At 45.1% G+C, this 21,206-nt stretch overlaps 1 protein-coding gene across 1 annotated transcript in view; it reads left to right on the forward strand.

Moving 5' to 3' along the window:
- Positions 1-21,206, forward strand: part of LOC120034696 — a 98,171-nt gene that overhangs the window by 66,789 nt on the left and 10,176 nt on the right. The window contains exons 6-11 of the mRNA XM_038981300.1: positions 12,886-13,065; positions 17,371-17,571; positions 17,667-17,846; positions 19,339-19,571; positions 20,702-20,831; positions 21,077-21,206. The exon at positions 21,077-21,206 is cut by the window's right edge and continues 2 nt beyond it. Of these exons, the coding sequence (XP_038837228.1) occupies positions 12,886-13,065; positions 17,371-17,571; positions 17,667-17,846; positions 19,339-19,571; positions 20,702-20,831; positions 21,077-21,206 (1,054 nt within the window). The remainder of the gene's footprint in view (positions 1-12,885; positions 13,066-17,370; positions 17,572-17,666; positions 17,847-19,338; positions 19,572-20,701; positions 20,832-21,076) is intronic.

The raw sequence follows: 21,206 nt of genomic DNA on the forward strand, positions 1-21,206 counted from the left end.
GCAGGGCTTTATATCTGATAGGTCTGAGTCTGCAGGGCTTTATATCTGATAGGTCTGAGTCTGCAGGGCTTTATATCTGATAGGTCTGTGTGTGTACGTGCGTGTGTGTGTACGTGTGTGTGTGTGCGCTTACATTGTGCTGAGAGATGCTCTGTCACATGCAGTGGCATGTGTGTGTGTGTTTACATCTCATTAGGATACAAGACAAACAAAGTTCATTTTCTCGAACGGATCATAACAGTGTGTTCATGTATCTATGAGACAGACAGCCTTTCAATAGGATCATAACAGTGTGTTCATGTATCTATGGGACAGACAGCCTTTCAATAGGATCATAACAGTGTGTTCATGTATCTATGAGACAGACAGCCTTTCAATAGGATCATAACAGTGTGTTCATGTATCTATGGGACAGACAGCCTTTCAATAGGATCATAACAGTGTGTTCATGTATCTATGAGACAGACAGCCTTTCAATAGGATCATAACAGTGTGTTCATGTATCTATGAGACAGACAGCCTTTCAATAGGATCATAACAGTGTGTTCATGTATCTATGAGACAGACAGCCTTTCAATAGGATCATAACAGTGTGTTCATGTCTCTATGAGACAGACAGCCTTTCAATAGGATCATAACAGTGTGTTCATGTATCTATGAGACAGACAGCCTTTCAATAGGATCATAACAGTGTGTTCATGTATCTATGGGACAGACAGCCTTTCAATAGGATCATAACAGTGTGTTCATGTATCTATGGGACAGACAGCCATTCAATAGGATCATAACAGTGTGTTCATGTATCTATGAGACAGACAGCCTTTCAATAGGATCATAACAGTGTGTTCATGTATCTATGAGACAGACAGCCTTTCAATAGGATCATAACAGTGTGTTCATGTCTCTATGAGACAGACAGCCTTTCAATAGGATCATAACAGTGTGTTCATGTATCTATGAGACAGACAGCCTTTCAATAGGATCATAACAGTGTTCATGTATCTATGAGACAGACAGCCTTTCAATAGGATCATAACAGTGTTCATGTATCTATGAGACAGACAGCCTTTCAATAGGATCATAACAGTGTTCATGTATCTATGGTACAGACAGCCTTTCAATAGGATCATAAAAGTGTTCATGTATCTATGGGACAGACAGCCTTTCAATAGGATCATAACAGTGTTCATGTATCTATGGGACAGACAGCCTTTCAATAGGATCATAACAGTGTGTTCATGTATCTATGGGACAGACAGCCTTTCAATAGGATCATAACAGTGTGTTCATGTATCTATGAGACAGACAGCCTTTCAATAAGATCATAACAGTGTGTTCATGTATCTATGGGACAGACAGCCTTTCAATAGGATCATAACAGTGTGTTCATGTATCTATGAGACAGACAGTTGTTGGGTTGGTAGAGATAGTGGGATGATACGTACAGACTGATGGGACTGTGTATGTTAATTAATGTGTACATGTATTAAGTGTGTGCATGTGTGTATGCGTGTGTGTGTGTGTGTGTGTGTGTTTGCGTATGTGTGTGTGTGCGTGTGCGTGCGTGCGTGTGTGTGTGTGTGTGTGTGCGTGCGCGCGTGTGTGTGTGTGTTATCTATAGTTTCAGTGTAAGCCGAGCCCTACAGGCATCACTAGTGTTCACACATTTGGAATAATTATCCATGGCAGGTGCTTCCTAATAGAGTTATGTTAAACGCTGTGCAGTCTGACGTGCCAATATGTGTGTGTGTCGGAGATGTGTGTACGCGCCAGTGTGTGTATGTACGTACATGCTTCTGTGTGTGTCGGAGGTGTGTGTGTTTCTTACTGGTTTCAGCCAGAGCCTCTTTGATTGGCTGGGAGACTCTGGGCATAAGTGTATTGCATAACTGGGTTGGTAGGCTCAGGCAGGAGGACGGAGGGAGAGACAGACTCAGTACATCACTCGCAGAGGAGAGGAAGAGCCTCTTTCTGGAATACCGTCTCATTTCCTCCTCATCTCTGTCTCTCTCTCTCTCTCTCTCTCTCTCTCTCTCTCTCTCTCTCTCTCTCTCTCTCTCTCTCTCTCTCTCTCTCTCTCTCTCTCTCTCTCTCTCTCTCTGAAGGATTTTTACCTATATATCTGTTTCCTAAAGGATTATTACTAGGATGGTTATCTGACCAGATACATCCATGCATACGCTGTCTGACCATTTTAATGCCACAAACATGGTAAGGATGTTTTCCAGTATCTGTGTGTGTGTGGTGTGCTGTCGAGGCTGCTGCTAGCTGCAGTGGGTGAATGCTGATGTGGTGTGGTGTGGTGTGGTGTGGTGTGGTGTGGTGTGGTGTGGTGTGGTGTGGTGTCGAGGCTGCTGCTAGCTGCAGTGGGTGAATGCTGATGTGGTGTGGTGTGGTGCGTGATCGTGTTAACGAGGGGATTAGCCCTTCAGCTCGGCAGTTTACCACTGTCCTTATTATGTGTGACCTGGAACCAGATATTTGCATCATTACCTGTGTCAAATTAAACCAATTCATGTCTGCATGTATCGGTAATTTGACCCAAATACAGGTTTGCAGTCGGATCCGCTTTTATCTTTGATGTTGTTGCTGGAATGTTACCCGGTAGCTCATCAGCACCACAGACTGATAGTTCCAGAGGTATAGGAGAGAGGGCTGTCTCTCTACAGTAGACTGATAGTTCCAGAGGTATAGGAGAGAGGGCTGTCTCTCTACAGTAGACTGATAGTTCCAGAGGTATAGGAGAGAAGGCTGTCTCTCTACAGTAGACTGATAGTTCCAGAGGTATAGGAGAGAGGGCTGTCTCTACATTAGACTGATAGTTCCAGAGGTATAGGAGAGATGGCTGTCTCTACATTAGACTGATAGTTCCAGAGGTATAGGAGAGAGGGCTGTCTCTCTACAGTAGACTGATAGTTCCAGAGGTATAGGAGAGATGGCTGTCTCTCTACAGTAGACTGATAGTTCCAGAGGTATAGGAGAGGGCTGTCTCTCTACAGTAGACTGATAGTTCCAGAGGTATAGGAGAGAGGGCTGTCTCTACATTAGACTGATAGTTCCAGAGGTATAGGAGAGATGGCTGTCTCTCTACAGTAGACTGATAGTTCCAGAGGTATAGGAGAGAGGGCTGTCTCTCTACAGTAGACTGATAGTTCCAGAGGTATAGGAGAGAGGGCTGTCTCTCTACAGTAGACTGATAGTTCCAGAGGTATAGGAGAGAAGGCTGTCTCTCTACAGTAGACTGATAGTTCCAGAGGTATAGGAGAGAGGGCTGTCTCTACATTAGACTGATAGTTCCAGAGGTATAGGAGAGAGGGCTGTCTCTCTACAGTAGACTGATAGTTCCAGAGGTATAGGAGAGAGGGCTGTCTCTCTACAGTAGACTGATAGTTCCAGAGGTATAGGAGAGGGCTGTCTCTCTACAGTAGACTGATAGTTCCAGAGGTATAGGAGAGAGGGCTGTCTCTCTACAGTAGACTGATAGTTCCAGAGGTATAGGAGAGAGGGCTGTCTCTACATTAGACTGATAGTTCCAGAGGTATAGGAGAGAGGGCTGTCTCTCTACAGTAGACTGATAGTTCCAGAGGTATAGGAGAGAGGGCTGTCTCTCTACAGTAGACTGATAGTTCCAGAGGTATAGGAGAGAAGGCTGTCTCTCTACAGTAGACTGATAGTTCCAGAGGTATAGGAGAGAGGGCTGTCTCTACATTAGACTGATAGTTCCAGAGGTATAGGAGAGAGGGCTGTCTCTCTACAGTAGACTGATAGTTCCAGAGGTATAGGAGAGAGGGCTGTCTCTCTACAGTAGACTGATAGTTCCAGAGGTATAGGAGAGGGCTGTCTCTCTACAGTAGACTGATAGTTCCAGAGGTATAGGAGAGAGGGCTGTCTCTCTACAGTAGACTGATAGTTCCAGAGGTATAGGAGAGAAGGCTGTCTCTACATTAGACTGATAGTTCCAGAGGTATAGGAGAGAGGGCTGTCTCTCTACAGTAGACTGATAGTTCCAGAGGTATAGGAGAGAGGGCTGTCTCTCTACAGTAGACTGATAGTTCCAGAGGTATAGGAGAGAAGGCTGTCTCTCTACAGTAGACTGATAGTTCCAGAGGTATAGGAGAGAGGGCTGTCTCTACATTAGACTGATAGTTCCAGAGGTATAGGAGAGAGGGCTGTCTCTCTACAGTAGACTGATAGTTCCAGAGGTATAGGAGAGAGGGCTGTCTCTCTACAGTAGACTGATAGTTCCAGAGGTATAGGAGAGAAGGCTGTCTCTCTACAGTAGACTGATAGTTCCAGAGGTATAGGAGAGAGGGCTGTCTCTCTACAGTAGACTGATAGTTCCAGAGGTATAGGAGAGGGCTGTCTCTCTACAGTAGACTGATAGTTCCAGAGGTATAGGAGAGAGGGCTGTCTCTCTACAGTAGGCAGATCCAGCTAGATACACAGGTTTGGGAGCAAGAGGATGTTGTTGGCATAGAAATATAATTAATAGAACGGGCTTGGAACCTCTGACCCATCGTTGACTTAAATTAATCTATTCTATGGATTCTATTTCTATGGTTGTTGGTTGGACGTCAGATCTCCTGGCTGCATGGTAAGCTGGTTTCCTTTGATCAACGAAAGGCAGCCCCTGCTGGGAAAGAAAGAGAGACAGAGAGAGGAAGACCGGGGGAAAAGAGAGAGAGAGAGAGGAATGGGAGAGAGATTGGTTATGCAATGCTTTTAATTTAGAGGAAAACACTGTGATGTATCAGGGAGGGGGAGAACTGATCTCGTTATCCTGGGGAGGGAATGGAGGGATGAAGAGAGGAATTAACAGGGACTGGTGTTAGTTCTGGCTGGATATATACCCACACATTAGAGGAATGTAGCTACAGTGTTGTGATATCACATTAGAGGAATGTAGCTACAGTGTTGTGATATCACATTAGAGGAATGTAGCTACAGTGTTGTGATATCACATTAGAGGACTGTAGCTACAGTGTTGTGATATCACATTAGAGGACTGTAGCTACAGTGTTGTGATATCACATTAGAGGAATGTAGCTACAGTGTTGTGATATCACATTAGAGGACTGTAGCTACAGTGTTGTGATATCACATTAGAGGACTGTAGCTACAGTGTTGTGATATCACATTAGAGGAATGTAGCTACATTGTTGTGATATCACATTAGAGGAATGTTGTAAGCATAATGAATGGGGTGAAATATTCTAGTATCGTATCTATATAGAGAGTGGAGGTTTTATTATTAGTCAATGGGGTTGAATACTGTTGTAGAGGGACCATGGAGAGAGCATGTTATCCAGTAGGGGGGAGGGGAGCGAGGCTTACTCCCAATAGGAATGCTGTTTTTGGGGATCCTCGCCCTCGCAGGTGGGTCCCTTGGAGGTGGCTTGGCGGTGGATAGGATTCTGTGAAATATGGCATCTGCTTTGAATTGTCCAGTATGGATCCCTCTTGGCACCTGTGTAGGAATTCCCACCACATTGTTATCCAATCCCTTCAGATCTACTATCCAATCCCTTCAGATCTACTATCCAATCCCTTCAGATCTACTATCCAATCCCTTCAGATCTACAGTCCAATCTCTTCAGATCTACTATCCAATCCCTTCAGATCTACTATCCAATCCCTTCAGATCTACTATCCAATCCCTTCAGATCTACATCTACTATCCAATCCCTTCAGATCTACTATCCAATCCCTTCAGATCTACTATCCAATCCCTTTAGATCTACTATCCAATCCCTTCAGATCTACAGTCCAATCCCTTCAGATCTACATCTACTATCCAATCCCTTCAGCTCTACTATCCAATCCCTTCAGATCTACTATCCAATCCCTTCAGATCTACATCTACTATCCAATCCCTTCAGATCTACTATCCAATCCCTTCAGATCTACTATCCAATCCCTTCAGATCTACAGTCCAATCTCTTCAGATCTACTATCCAATCCCTTCAGATCTACTATCCAATCCCTTCAGATCTACAGTCCAATCCCTTCAGATCTACAGTCCAATCCCTTCAGATCTACTATCCAATCCCTTCAGATCTACTATCCAATCCCTTCAGATCTACAGTCCAATCCCTTCAGATCTACTATCCAATCCCTTCAGATCTACAGTCCAATCTCTTCAGATCTACTATCCAATCCCTTCAGATCTACTATCCAATCCCTTCAGATCTACTATCCAATCCCTTCAGATCTACAGTCCAATCTCTTCAGATCTACTATCCAATCCCTTCAGATCTACTATCCAATCCCTTCAGATCTACATCTACTATCCAATCCCTTCAGATCTACAGTCCAATCCCTTCAGAGTCCAATCCCTTCAGATCTACAGTCCAATCCCTTCAGATCTACAATAGCGCCAAAGGGGTATGGGGGTAGGAGGTATGGGGTAGGAGGTAGGAGGTATGGGGGTGAGATCTAGGAGGTATGGGGTAGGAGGTATGTGGTAGGAGGTAAGGGGTAGGGGGTAGGAGGTAGGGGGTAGGAGGTATGAGGTAGGGTGTAAGCGGTAGGGGGTAGGAGGTAGGGCGTAGGAGGTAGGAAGTATGAGGTAGGAGGTAGGGGGTATGGGGTAGGAGGTAGGGGGTATGGGGGTCGGGGTAGAGCGTATGAGGTAGGGGCTATGGGGTATGGGGGTAGGGGTAGAGGGTAGGAGGTATGGGGGTAGGGCGTATGAGGTAGGGTGTAGGAGGTATGAGGTAGGGGGTAGGAGGTATGGGGGTATGGCGTATGAGGTAGGGGGTAGGGGGTAGAGGGTAGGGGGTATGGGGGTTGGGCGTATGAGGTAGGGGGTAGGAGGTATGGGGTTAGGGCGTATGAGGTAGGGTGTAGGAGGTATGGGGTAGAGGGTATGGGTTAGGGGGTATGGGGTAGAGGGTATGGGGTAGGAGGTAGGGGGTAGGAGGTAGGATGTATGGGGGTAGGGCGTATGGGGTAGGGGATATGGGGGTAGGAGGTAGGGGTAGAGGGTAGGGGTATGGGGTAGGGGGTTGGGGGTAGAGGGTATGGGGTAGAGGGTAGGGGGTATGGGGTAGGAGGTAGGGGTAGAGGGTAGGGGTATGGGGTAGAGGGTAGGGGGTATGGGGTAGGGGGTAGGAGGTATGGGGGTATGGCGTATGAGGTAGGGGGTAGGGGGTAGAGGGTATGGGGTAGGGGGTATGGGGGTTGGGCGTATGAGGTAGGGGGTAGGAGGTATGGGGGTAGGGCGTATGAGGTAGGGTGTAGGAGGTTTGAGGTAGGGTGTAGGAGGTATGGGGTAGAGGGTATGGGTTAGGAGGTATGGGGTAGAGGGTATGGGGTAGAAGGTAGGGGGTAGGAGGTAGGATGTATGGGGGTAGGGCGTATGGGGTAGGAGATATGGGGGTAGGGGGTAGGGGTAGAGGGTAGGGGTATGGGGTAGGGGGTATGGGGTAGAGGGTAGGGGTATGGGGTAGGGGTAGAGGGTATGGGGTAGAGGGTAGGGGGTATGGGGTAGGGGTAGAGGGTATGGGGTAGAGGGTAGGGGGTATGGGGTAGGAGGTAGGGGTAGAGGGTAGAGGGTATGGGGGTAGGGGGTAGGAGGTAGGGGGTAGGAGGTATGGGGGTAGGGCGTATGGGGTAGGGGATATGGGGGTAGGAGGTAGGGGTAGAGGGTAGAGTATGGGGTAGGGGGTAGAGGGTATGGGGTAGAGGGTAGGGGGTAGAGGGTAGGGGTAGGGGGTAGAGGGTATGGGGTAGAGGGTACGGGGTAGGGGGTATGGAGGTAGGGGTAGAGGGTAGGGGTATGGGGTAGGGGGTATGGGGTAGAGGGTAGGGGGTAGAGGGTATGGGGTAGAGGGTATGGGGTAGCGGGTATGGGGGTAGGAGGTATGAGGTAGTGGGTATGGAGGTCGGGGTTAATTTTTACCGTCTCTGCTGATGTCTTGAGGTTAGAGGTCAGGAGAGCCTTAGCTCCCTGTCACCCTACAGACTGATTGTGATTGGTCAATATTCTCTAGAGGCAACTAACATGTCTGCCGTAGAGTTATAATGCTTTTGGTTGAAACTGCAATGGAAACACATGTCAAATGGGAAAAACAGAACACCATGAACAGAAAAGCCAACACACTCCTGACTGAGTGCCATTGATTTTTCTGTTGTACTAAATTCTATATACAAGCCATAGGGCCATAACCATTCTAATGCTTTGTGGTTGAAAGCTGAATGAATGGCCAGACTCTCTATATGTGGCTCTAGCCAAGTGGAACATGACCAGAGCCCTATTGGCCTATATAGGGTGCAGTTTGGAGGCAAACCATGGATCTATTATTAGAGTGTGTGACCTTTAACCTCCTGAGGTTTCTGATGTTTCCTAGAGTGTCCTTGTTTTGTCACCTCATCCATACTAGCCAGACATTATAATCCGGTTCCGTCCAGGTTCCATCCCTCCAGGCTCAGCTGTCTGTCGCTACCCATGATCCCTCTGCTATCTGCTCTTCTTTGATTGGCTCTTCTCCCTGAACTATCCCAGTAGTCCACGGGGAGGCGTGGCTGGAGGCAGAGTTTAAAAGGCAAACTGCTGTTGAACTGTGTGTGTGCGTGTGTGTGTATGTGCATGTGCGCGTGCGTGCTTGTGTGTGTGTGCTTGTGCATGTGTGTGTGTGTGTGTTGTGAGAATTGGGATCTGTGCCTGCCTCAAGGTGACATGGAGACATTACTCAGAGTGATGGATAATGGTGGGTGGCGGAGGAGTGTTCAAGGGTTGGGTGGATAGTGGTGTGTGTGTGTGTGTGTGTGTGTGTGTGTGTGTGTGTGTGTGTGTGTGTGTGTGTGTGTGGTGGCTCCCACTCAGAACAGACTAATGATGTCATCTCAGTCTTCTCTGCTCCTTGAATAAGAAGAACACACACACACACACCACTATCCGCCCCCACAAACACACACCAGAGTTTCCGTTAGCCGCTAATAGCTGGGCTTTGGACAATAAAAAAAGACATCAAATTGCCACTGGCTAATTGTCCGGGAGAAGGAAATAAACTCCATTGCAAAATGAGGCTTTTTAGCATATTCACTGATGGAAATAGCAGTCGATAGAAATACATTTGACCAGTCATGCTTATCGGGCTATAGGTTCATTTGCATAATTTAATGGTATAACATTTCTGTGTGTGTATTTTCGTTAGTTGTTGTGTGGCCTATCTTACCCATACAGATACAGCGCTTATATTTGAGTGGAAAATCTGCCGAGTCAAACATGTGTTTTTATAAGCACAATCATTGCGTAAACAATTCTAAATGCAATCACATGTTAAAATCAGTTTTGATTTTTATTTCTCAAGATGGCTTCCCATTCACTATTCAATTGGCAACAGTTGGCGTGTCACTACCTTGCAATGAGCTGGAGGCAGTATGCTTAATTGTTTGAAACCTACTTCATATTATGAGGCATGTTTTACCTTGCTTCAAAGTAGCCTATAGTCAAAATTATTTTATAAAGACCAAATGCCATTGAAAACAGTAGCCTATTTCTCTCATGTTCTCTTGGTTTTCAAATCAACTTTCTTTCATTGTCCAGCAGCCAAACTTCAAGCCTAGTCCTCTTAGCAACCCATTCTAGTTGTTGATGATCCTTGTCCTCTTAGCAACCCATTCTAGTTGTTGATGATCCTTGTCCTCTTAGCAACCCATTCTAGTTGTTGATGATCCTTGTCCTCTTAGCAACCCATTCTAGTTGTTGATGATCCTTGTCCTCTTAGCAACCCATTCTAGTTGTTGATGATCCTTGTCCTCTTAGCAACCCATTCTAGTTGTTGATGATCCTTGTCCTCTTAGCAACCCATTCTAGTTGTTGATGATCCTTGTCCTCTTAGCAACCCATTCTAGTTGTTGATGATCCTTGCCCTCTTAGCAACCCATTCTAGTTGTTGATGATCCTTGTCCTCTTAGCAACCCATTCTAGTTGTTGATGATCCTTGTCCTCTTTGCAACCCATTCTAGTTGTTGATGATCCTTGTCCTCTTTGCAACCCATGCTAGTTGTTGCATCTTTAGATCTCCCTTCTTTCTAAACTTCTAACGGATATTTTCATCTCTGTCACATGAGACCACTAACATGTACGGTATGCTTTTGGCAACAGTGTTTTCCCACTATTTGCATTATGGAACAAACATTTGCATAGCCTACTGCCGTGTGCGCATCGCTGCGCTTGTAATGTGAAGAGATCATATTTCATCAACATTTGAAGCTAAATATTCTGATTTGTTGCATCAGCCTCATTGTTTAAAAAATATATATGCATGTATCCTAGGCCTACTGGTTGTATGAATTTGGGATCAATCATCCCACAACCGTCCCAGAGTGTTTGGAATAGGCTATTTCCTTCTCGCACAGAACGACAAGCTGTAGTCGAGAGGGTCGAGAGTTTCAAGTTCCTTGGTGTCCACATCACCAACGAACTATCATGGTCCAAATATATCAAGACAGTCCCTCAGGAGATTGAAAAGATTTGTCATGGGTCCCCAGAACCTCAAAAGGTTCTACAGCTGTACCATCGAGAGCATCCTGACCGGTTGCATCACCGCCTGGTATGGCAACTGCTTGGCATCTGACCGCAAGGCGCTACAGAGGGTAGTGCGAACGGCCCAGTACATCACTGGGGCCAAGCTTCCTGCCATCCAGGACCTATATAATAGGCGGTGTCAGAGGAAAGCCCATAAAATTGTCAGGGACTCCAGTAACCCAAGTATAAACTGTTTTCTCTGCTACCGCACGGCAAGCGGTACCGGAGCGCCAAGTCAAGGACCAAAAGGCTCCTCAACAGCTTCTACCCCCAAGCCATAAGACTGCTGAACAATTAATAAAATCGCCACTGGACAATTTACATTTACATTGTACCTACCTCATCCCCATATTGTTTTTATTAACTTTTTTGCTCTTTTGTACACCAGTATTTCTACTTGCACATCATCATCTGCACATCTGTCACTCCAGTGTTAATTTGCTAAATTGTAATTACTTCGCTACTATGGGCTATTTATTGCCTTACTTCCTCACGCCATTTGCACACACTGTTTATAGATTTTTCTATTGTGTTATTGACTGTACATTTGTTTATGTGTAACTCTGTGTTGTTGTTTTTGTTGCACTGCTTTGCTTTATCTTGTCCAGGTCGCAGTTGTAAATGAGAACTTGTTCTCAACTGGCCTACCTGGTTAAATAAAGGTGAAATCAATAAAAATAAAAATAAAAATTGACCCCCGCCCCCTCCCTTTTGTACACTGCTGATATTCACTGTTTTTTATCTATGTATAGTCACTTCGCCCCCACCTACATGGACAGATTACCTCAACTAACCCGTACCCCCCCACACTGACTCAGTACCGGTGCCCCCTGTATATAACCTCATTATTGTTATTCTTGTTGTGTTACTTTTTATTATGACTTTTTATTTTAGCCTACTTGGTAAATATTTTCTTAACTCTTCTTGAACAGTTTTTTAAGGGCTTGTAAGTAAGCATTTAATGGTAAAGTGTACACTTGTTGTACTCGGCGCATGTGACAAATAAAGTTTGATTTAATTTGACCAATAGAATAGGTAAACCTTTCTACTATGAGGGTTAGTAGATGTCAAGTAAACGTCTATTCCACGTTGGTTCAACGTCATTTCAATCAAATGACGTTGAAACGATGTTGATTCAACCAGTGTCCTGTGGGTAGTGATGTAGCTGTTCGTTACTCGTCTTGTTGTCTGAGGAAAAGTAAGTGTGGACAGTTATTGTAATATCTTCAAAGTGCGCATCGGAATTCAGTAAGAAGGACGCAAGCCATTGCATGTTCTGTTAAGATGACTTCCCATCTAAATGTGATTTCTGTCATTTTGAGCACCGTGGGTGAACTCTCTAATCAGGTTATGCACCCAATCCATATGGGTCAGGTACATTTCTAGAATGTCCGGTAAATTAAAATGCTGCCGGTCAAATGTCCGTACCCCACATTATCGTAATGGAAACGCTGAGACACACACACACACACACACACACAAACAGTTAGCACACACACTGTAACACGTGTGCAGAGAGAGAGAGAGAGAGTCCGACAGAGAATCTGAGCAATCGTTGGTCCTTGATGTTTATATTACATTAACACTGTTGTAATTATTCTGTAATTTGATCATCAGTCAGTCACAGAGCCTGCGCTGACACTGGTGGGGTCACCTCCCTACCTTCTGTATTGTGTCTTGGGTGTTGTTGTGTTAGCGATGATGAGATACTAATGACTTTAGCTCTGGTTGCTGGTATTAACATGCATTACTCTGTGTGGGTTTGAAGCACAGGGGACTCACTCATATGCGATTAGATGGGGGTGTGAGCACGGAATTATGACTAAACTGACTAAATACCCCACACTTTCTTACAATAGTGATTTTTAGCGATTCATGCCTCAGCATGTTCTCTTTTCTGGTGAGCAGTGCCTCCCCAAGGTGGCTGACATGACATCGTTGCTAATGGTATTTCACTTGGCTGTAAGCTGCTGATAATTACCTAATAGCCTCGAACACAGAGGTTAATTCAATTTTGTCTCATTGCAGTTCAATAAAATGTAGCTTGATGATATTGTGTGTATGTTTGTGTCAGTGGAATTGAGAATAATCACTGTCTCTCTCTGTCTCTCTGTCTCTCTCTCTCCTTGTCTGTCTGTCTGTCTGTCTGTCTGTCTGTCTGTCTGTCTGTCTGTCTGTCTGTCTGTCTGTCTGTCTGTCTGTCTGTCTGTCTGTCTGTCTGTCTGTCTGTCTGTCTGTCTGTCTGTCTGTCTGTCTGTCTGTCTGTCTGTCTGTCTGTCACACTCACTCTCTCCTCCCCCCTCTCTCTTTCTCGCTCTCCCTCCCGCTCTTCCCTTGTTCCTTGTCTCCAGTTGATAAGTGGAGGATCTATCGTCAGCGCTGAGGCAGTATGGGACCATGTGACCATGGCCGACCGAGAGTTGGCGTTTAAGGCCGGTGATGTCATCAAGGTGCTGGACGCGTCCAATAAGGACTGGTGGTGGGGTCAGATTGACGAGGAGGAGGGGTGGTTCCCCGCCAGCTTCGTACGGGTGAGTTAGTGATACCTCACGTCACCCCAGTCTCCTGAGTGCCCCGATTCACACTATAACCATGTAGGATCTTCATTTGAGCCAGTTTGCTACAGGAGGAAAATAATCCTGCAGCAACAGGAAATGTGAATTGTTATGTGGATTATAATTAATGGATATATAATTAAGGGATTGATACATTTTTTCGGGAAAATCATGTCTGAAAGTGTAAATGACAGGAAGTTTTACATTTAAGTTTTAAGTTCTCCTGCAACATGGTGATCAAATTAAGATCCTACATCTGTAGGGAAAAGCCAAGCCAAGACAAGCTATACTGGGCTGGCCTGGTAACCCATCTACTTTAGTTGCTGGAACCCTGCTAAAAAGAACAGTATGATATCCAAGCCAGCACAGTACACTTCCTGTTAGCTTCACAGTACACTTCCTGTTAGCGTCACAGTACACTTCCTGTTAGCTTAATACATTACCTGGTAAAGGCTACACACACTACAGCTAAAGAGGACATACTCTAGTAAACACTTCCTACTTAACTGAGTAAAGGCTCCATACATTACCAAGTAAAGGCTTTCTCCAGACTCCCCAATGGCCATCCCAACCCTGACAACTCCATGTCCAGGGGCTGAACCAATTTCTCCCCACCACCACTACCTCTCCATCCATTGAGTCGATCCAGGCATTGAGTGAACCGGTGTGTTTCTGTCATTCTTTCTCTCTAAGGTCGAACCCCACCCTCCTCAACCCCAAACAAAACAGGTTTTCTATATCAACCCCATAGCAACTGCTCGGTTCCAAAACACTACGTCTAAGGTGCGTTTCTCCAACATCATCAATCAACCATCCAGCCATTCCCCCCCCCACCACCCACCGCTCAGTCTGCCAACGCAACGTCTCCCAAACATTACCCAATCAATCAACCATCCAGCCATACCCCCCCGCCACCCATCCCTCAGTCTGCCGACGCAACGTCTCCCAAACATTGCCCAGTCAATCAACCAATGCACATCTAACGTTCCCATAACCTCCACAAAACCTCTGTACAGTACGTAATTCTATTGGTCAGTCAGAGAGAGACAGAGTACATGTACAGTTGAAGTCAGAAGTTTACATACACCTTAGCCAAATACATTTAAACTCAGTTTTTCACAATTCCTGACATTTAATCCTAGTAAAAATGCCCTGTCTTAGTTCAGTTAGGATCACCACTTTATTTTAAGAATGTGAAATGTCAGAATAATAGTAGAGAGAATGATTTATTTCAGCTTTAATTTCTATCATCACATTCCCAGTGGGTCAGAAGTTTACATACATTCAATTAGTATTTGGTAGCATTGCCTTTAAATTGTTTAACTTGGGTCAAACGTTTCAGGTAGCCTTCCACAAGCTTCCAACAATAAGTTGGGTGAATTTTGGCCCATTCCTCCTGACAGATCTGGTGTAACTGAGTCAGGTTTGTAGGCCTCCTTGCTCACACACGCTTTTTCAGTTCTGCCCAAACATTTTCTATAGGATTGAGGTCAAGGCTTTGTGATGGCCACTCCAATACCTTGACTTTGTTGTCCTTAAGCCATTTTGCCACAACTTTGGAAGTCTGCTTGGGGTCATTGTCCATTTGGAAGACCCATTTGCGACCAAGCTTTAACTTCCTGACTCACTTCTTGAGATGTTGCTTCAATATATCCTCATAATTTTCCTTTCTCATGATGCCATCTATTTTGTGAAGTGCACCAGTCCTTCCTGCAGCAAAGCACCCCCACAACATGATGCTGCCACCCCTGTGCTTCACGGTTGGGATGGTGTTCTTCGGCTTGCAAGCCTCCCCCTTTTTCCTCCGAACATAATGATGGTCATTATGGCCAAACAGTTTTATTTTTGTTTCATCAGACCAGAGGACATTTCTCCAAAAAGTACGTTCTTTGTCCCCATGTGCAGTTGCAAACCGTAGTCTGGCTTTTTTATGGAGGTTTTGGAGCAGTGGCTTCTTCCTTGCTGAGTGGCCTTTCAGGTTATGTCGATATAGGACTTGTTTTACTGTGGATATAGATACTTTTGTACCTGTTTCCTCCAGCATCTTCACAAGGTCCTTTGCTGTTGTTCTTGGATTGATTTGCACTTTTCGCGCCAAAGTACGTTCATCTCTAGGAGACAGAACGCGTCTCCTTCCTGAGCGGTATGACGGCTGCATGGTCCCATGGTGTTTATACTTGTGTACTATTGTTTGTACAGATGAACGTGGCACCTTCAGGCATTTGGAAATTGCTCCCAAGGATGAACCAGACTTGTGGAGGTCTCTGAGTTTGAAGGTAGGCCTACCTTCAAACTCAGTTCCTCTTTGCTTGACATCATGGGAAAATCAAAAGAAATCAGCCAAGACCTCAGAAAGAAATTGGGGACCTCCACAAGTCTGGTTCATCCTTGGGAGCAATTTCCAAAAACATTGAAGGTACCACGTTCATCTGTACAAACAATAGTGAGCAAGTATAAACACCATGGGACCACGCAGCCGTCATACCGCTCAGGAAGGAGACGTGTTCTGTCTCCTAGAGAGTAACATACTTTGGTGGGAAAAGTGCAAATCAATCCCAGAACAACAGCAAAGGACCTTGTGAAGATGGTTTGCAAGCCGAAGAACACCATCCCAACCGTGAAGCACGGGGGTGGCAGCATCATGTTGTGGGGGAGATTTGCTGCAGGAGGGACTGGTGCACTTCACAAAATAGATGGCATCGTGAGGAAGGGAAATGATGTGGAAATATTGAAGCAACATCTCAAGACATCAGTCAGGAAGTTAAAGCTTGGTCGCAAATGGGTCTTCCAAATGGACAATGACCCCAAGCATACTTCCATAGTTGTTTCAAAATGGCTTAAGGACAACAAAGTCAAGGGATTGGAGTGGCCATCACAAAGCCCTGACCTCAATCCTATAGAAAATTTGTGGGCAGAACTGAAAAAGCGTGTGCGAGCAAGGAGGCCTACAAACCTGACTCAGTTACACCAGCTCTGTCAGGAGGAATGGGCCAACATTCACCCTACTTATTGTGGGAAGCTTGTGGAAGGCTACCCAAAACATTTGACCCAAGTTAAACAATTTAAAGGCAATGCTACCAAATACTAATTGAGTGTATGTAAACTTCTGACCCACTGGGAATGTGATGATAGAAATTAAAGCTGAAATAAATCATTCTCTCTACTATTATTCTGACATTTCACATTCTTAAAATAAAGTGGTGATCCTAACTGACCTAAGACAGGGCATTTTTACTAGGATTAAATGTCAGGAATTGTGAAAAACTGAGTTTAAATGTATTTGGCTAAGGTGTATGTAAACTTCCGACTTCAACTGTAGATTGTCTGCTGAGGGGAGGACGGCTCATAATAATGGCTGGAACCGGGCTAATGGAATTATTTGATACCATTCCAGCCATTCCGCTCCAGCCGTTACCACAAGCCCGTCCTCCCCAACTAAGGTGCCACCAACCTCCTGTGATATGTATATCAGTCACAAGATTGGGAATCATCAGAACACGATGGATCTATTGTAGATTACAGCCTTTAGTTTTTTTCTCTTTTCTATTTACTCTTTTTTTTTATTCACTATTTTGACTCTTTTTATAGTCTGTTTATAACTGAGTCTTCTCCTCCACGATGCTTCTCAAATGACACCCTTTTTGCCTATATAGTGCACTACTTTTTACCAGATTCCTATGGTCCCTGGTCGAAAGTACTGCACTATAAAGGGAATAGGGTGCCATTTGGGAACACACTCTAGCACGGTAGCAGCAGTCTCCAGCCGTCTCTCTGCTTGTTGTTGTGAAGCTGCATGGCATCGTGTGTTTGGCATTACAACCGTCGCCTCTTTGATGTTCAGTTGGCACACAGTGTTTCATCAGGTGTTGGCTTGGCTACCATACCAGGCATCTGATCCCCTACCTCTAACTGAGCGGAGTGTGTGTGTGTGTCCACAGCTCAAAGCTGGAACAAAGAGCCCCTCTGACTCTCTCTCTCTCGCTCTCTCTCTCTCTCTCTCTCCCTCTTTGTCTCTCTCTCTCTCTGACTCTCTCTCTCTCTCTCTCTCTCTCTCTCTCTCTCTCTCTCTCTCTCTCTCTCTCTGACTCTCTCTCTCTCTCTCTCTCTCTCTGTCAACTCTCCTCTGAGCCCCAGAGCTGCCAGCTACAACCTGAAACTGGAACAAATGATTAAAAGATGTCTGGAAGAGGAAGCAATGTTTTCTGTGTTAAAGCCCTCTGATAGTAGTATGTAGTCATCATTTTATCTCCCATTCAGGAGTGTGTGTGTTGGTCTCCTCAGCTGTGGGTGAACCAGGAGGATGGGGGGGTGGAGCCTGCGGAGGGGACCAGTGAAGTGGCTAACGGTCACCTGGATCCGACCAATGACTGCTTGTGTCTGGGCTCGCCACTTCAGAACCGTGACCAGATGAGAGCCAACGTCATTAATGAGATCATGAGCACAGAGAGACACTACATCAAACACCTCAAGGACATTTGTGAGGTAAACACACACACTCAGACACACACACACACTCAGACACACACAATCCTTTGCTCATCCCCATCCTATTGTATGTATAATTATCTTTCTTCCAGGGCTACCTGCGTCAGTGTAGGAAGAGGGTAGACATGTTTAACGATGACCAGCTGAGGGTGATCTTTGGGAACATCGAGGACATCTACCGTTTCCAGATGGGCTTCGTTAGAGACCTGGAGAAACAATACAACAACGAGGAACCACACCTGTCTGAGATAGGACCCTGCTTTCTAGAACATGTAAGTTACTACCTAGATAGAACCCTGCTTTCTAGAACATGTAAATTACTACCTAGATAGAACCCTGCTTTCTAGAACATGTAAATTACTACCTAGATAGAACCCTGCTTTCTAGAACATGTAAATTACTACCTAGATAGAACCCTGCTTTCTAGAACATGTAAATTACTACCTAGATAGAACCCTGCTTTCTAGAACATGTAAATTACTACCTAGATAGAACCCTGCTTTCTAGAACATGTAAGTTACTACCTAGATAGAACCCTGCTTTCTAGAACATGTAAATTACTACCTAGATAGAACCCTGCTTTCTAGAACATGTAAATTACTACCTAGATAGAACCCTGCTTTCTAGAACATGTAAGTTACTACCTAGATAGAACCCTGCTTTCTAGAACATGTAAATTACTACCTAGATAGAACCCTGCTTTCTAGAACATGTAAGTTACTACCTAGATAGAACCCTGCTTTCTAGAACATGTAAGTTACTACCTAGATAGAACCCTGCTTTCTAGAACATGTAAATTACTACCTAGATAGAACCCTGCTTTCTAGAACATGTAAATTACTACCTAGATAGAACCCTGCTTTCTAGAACATGTAAGTTACTACCTAGATAGAACCCTGCTTTCTAGAACATGTAAGTTACTACCTAGATAGAACCCTGCTTTCTAGAACATGTAAATTACTACCTAGATAGAACCCTGCTTTCTAGAACATGTAAATTACTACCTAGATAGAACCCTGCTTTCTAGAACATGTAAGTTACTACCTAGATAGAACCCTGCTTTCTAGAACATGTAAGTTACTACCTAGATAGAACCCTGCTTTCTAGAACATGTAAATTACTACCTAGATAGAACCCTGCTTTCTAGAACATGTAAATTACTACCTAGATAGAACCCTGCTTTCTAGAACATGTAAGTTACTACCTAGATAGAACCCTGCTTTCTAGAACATGTAAATTACAACCTAGATAGATCCCTGCTTTCTAGAACATGTAAGTTACTACCTAGATAGAACCCTGCTTTCTAGAACATGTAAGTTACTACCTAGATAGAACCCTGCTTTCTAGAACATGTAAATTACTACCTAGATAGAACCCTGCTTTCTAGAACATGTAAATTACTACCTAGATAGAACCCTGCTTTCTAGAACATGTAAGTTACTACCTAGATAGAACCCTGCTTTCTAGAACATGTAAGTTACTACCTAGATAGAACCCTGCTTTCTAGAACATGTAAATTACAACCTAGATAGATCCCTGCTTTCTAGAACATGTAAGTTACTACCTAGATAGAACCCTGCTTTCTAGAACATGTAAGTTACTACCTAGATAGAACCCTGCTTTCTAGAACATGTAAGTTATTAAACTCAACACCAAGATTGAAGCCTGCTGAACCACCATATGACTCACAATTCCTGCTGCAGGACTTATTGTCTCAAATCACAAATTAACAATTTCCTGATCTCCCCTTGTTTTGTCCCACAGCAAGATGGCTTCTGGATCTACTCTGAGTACTGTAACAACCACCTGGATGCGTGTATGGAGCTGTCCAAGCTGATGAGAGACGGGAGGTACCAGCACTTCTTCGAGGCCTGTCGTCTGCTTCAGCAGATGATCGACATCGCTATCGACGGCTTCCTCCTCACACCCGTACAGAAGATCTGCAAATACCCCCTGCAGCTGGCCGAGCTGCTCAAATACACCCCACAGGAACACAGGTAGGATTACACACACACACACACACACACACACACACACACACACACACACACACACACACACACACACACACACACACACACACACACACACACACACACAGAGAGAGACACACACACACACACACACATATAGTAGGTCATTCAGCTGTGTTTGTCTCATCCGGCTCCAGGTCATTCACAGATCAGACTCTCACAGCCAGACAGGGGCAGGGGCCAACACTCTTAATAACTCTCTCTGCCAGATATCTGTCTCTCTCTATGTCTCTCTCCCTGTCTCTCTCTCTCTGTCTGCCTCTCTGCCTGCCTCTCTGTCTGTCTCTCTGTCTGTCTCTATTTCTGTCTGTCTCTCTCTGTCTGTCTCTCTGTCTCTCTCTCTCCTTGTCTGTCTGTCTCTCTCTCTCCTGTCTATCTGTCTGTCTGTCTGTCTGTCTGTCTGTCTGTCTGTCTGTCTGTCTGTCTGTCTGTCTGTCTGTCTGTCTGTCTGTCTGTCTGTCTGTCTGTCTGTCTGTCTGTCTGTCTGTCTGTCTGTCTCTCTCTCTCTCTCTCTCTCTCTCTCTCTCTCTCTCTCTCTCTCTCTCTCTCTCTCTCTCTCTCTGTCTGTCTCTCTCCCTGTCAGTCTCTCTCTCTCTCTCTCTCCCCCTGTCAGTCTCTGTCTCTCTGTCTGTGTCAGGCTGTGAGGAGTGTGTGAAGAGGTGTAGTGAGTCTGGCAGATGGAGGATAGGGCTGCTTCCACAGATACCGACACATACACTTACTAACACACACATTGATGTGGCACAAAGCTGTCGCAATAGCGGCTACTGTAAGGTGTGATTCATCCCGCTGTAATGACCTGCGTCCTGTCTCCATAGTGACTATTGCTACGTGGCGGCTGTAATGTGTGTTCTGTCACCATAGTGACTATTGCTACATGGTGGTTGTAATGTGTGTTCTGTCTCCATAGTTTCTATTGCTACGTGGTGGCTGTAATGTGTGTTCTGTCTCCATAGTGACTATTGCTACGTGGTGGCTGTAATGTGTGTTCTGTCTCCATAGTGACTATTTCTACGTGGTGGCTGTAATGTGTGTTCTGTCTCTATAGTGACTATTTCTACGTGGTGGCTGTAATGTGTGTTCTGTCTCCATAGTGACTATCGTTATGTGGCGGCGGCGCTGGCGGTGATGCGTAACGTCACTCAGCAGATCAACGAGAGGAAGAGGAGGCTGGAGAACATTGACAAGATTGCCCAATGGCAGGCCTCCGTCCTGGACTGGGAGGTACGTACTGTACACCACTCTGAACAAACCATCCCTCAATGGAGCGTGTGTGTGTGTGTGTGTGTGTGTGTGTGTGTGTGTGTGTGTGTGTGTGTGTGTGTGTGTGTGTGTGTGTGTGTGTGTGTGTGTGTGTGTGTGTGTGTGTGTGTGTGTGTGTGTGTGTGTGTGTGTGTGTGTGTTTAGAACAAGCGTCTTTAGGTCCTTGAATAATGCTAAATAAAGCCATGTAATATTATTGTCCCCAGGGTGATGACATCCTGGACCGGAGCTCAGAGTTGATCTATACAGGAGAAATGTCTTGGATCTACCAGCCCTATGGACGCAGTCAGCAACGGGTCTTCTTCCTCTTTGATCACCAGCTGGTCCTCTGTAAGA

Source organism: Salvelinus namaycush, chromosome 42 (assembly GCF_016432855.1).
Source record: "Salvelinus namaycush isolate Seneca chromosome 42, SaNama_1.0, whole genome shotgun sequence".
Classification (NCBI taxonomy): Eukaryota; Metazoa; Chordata; class Actinopteri; order Salmoniformes; family Salmonidae; genus Salvelinus; species Salvelinus namaycush.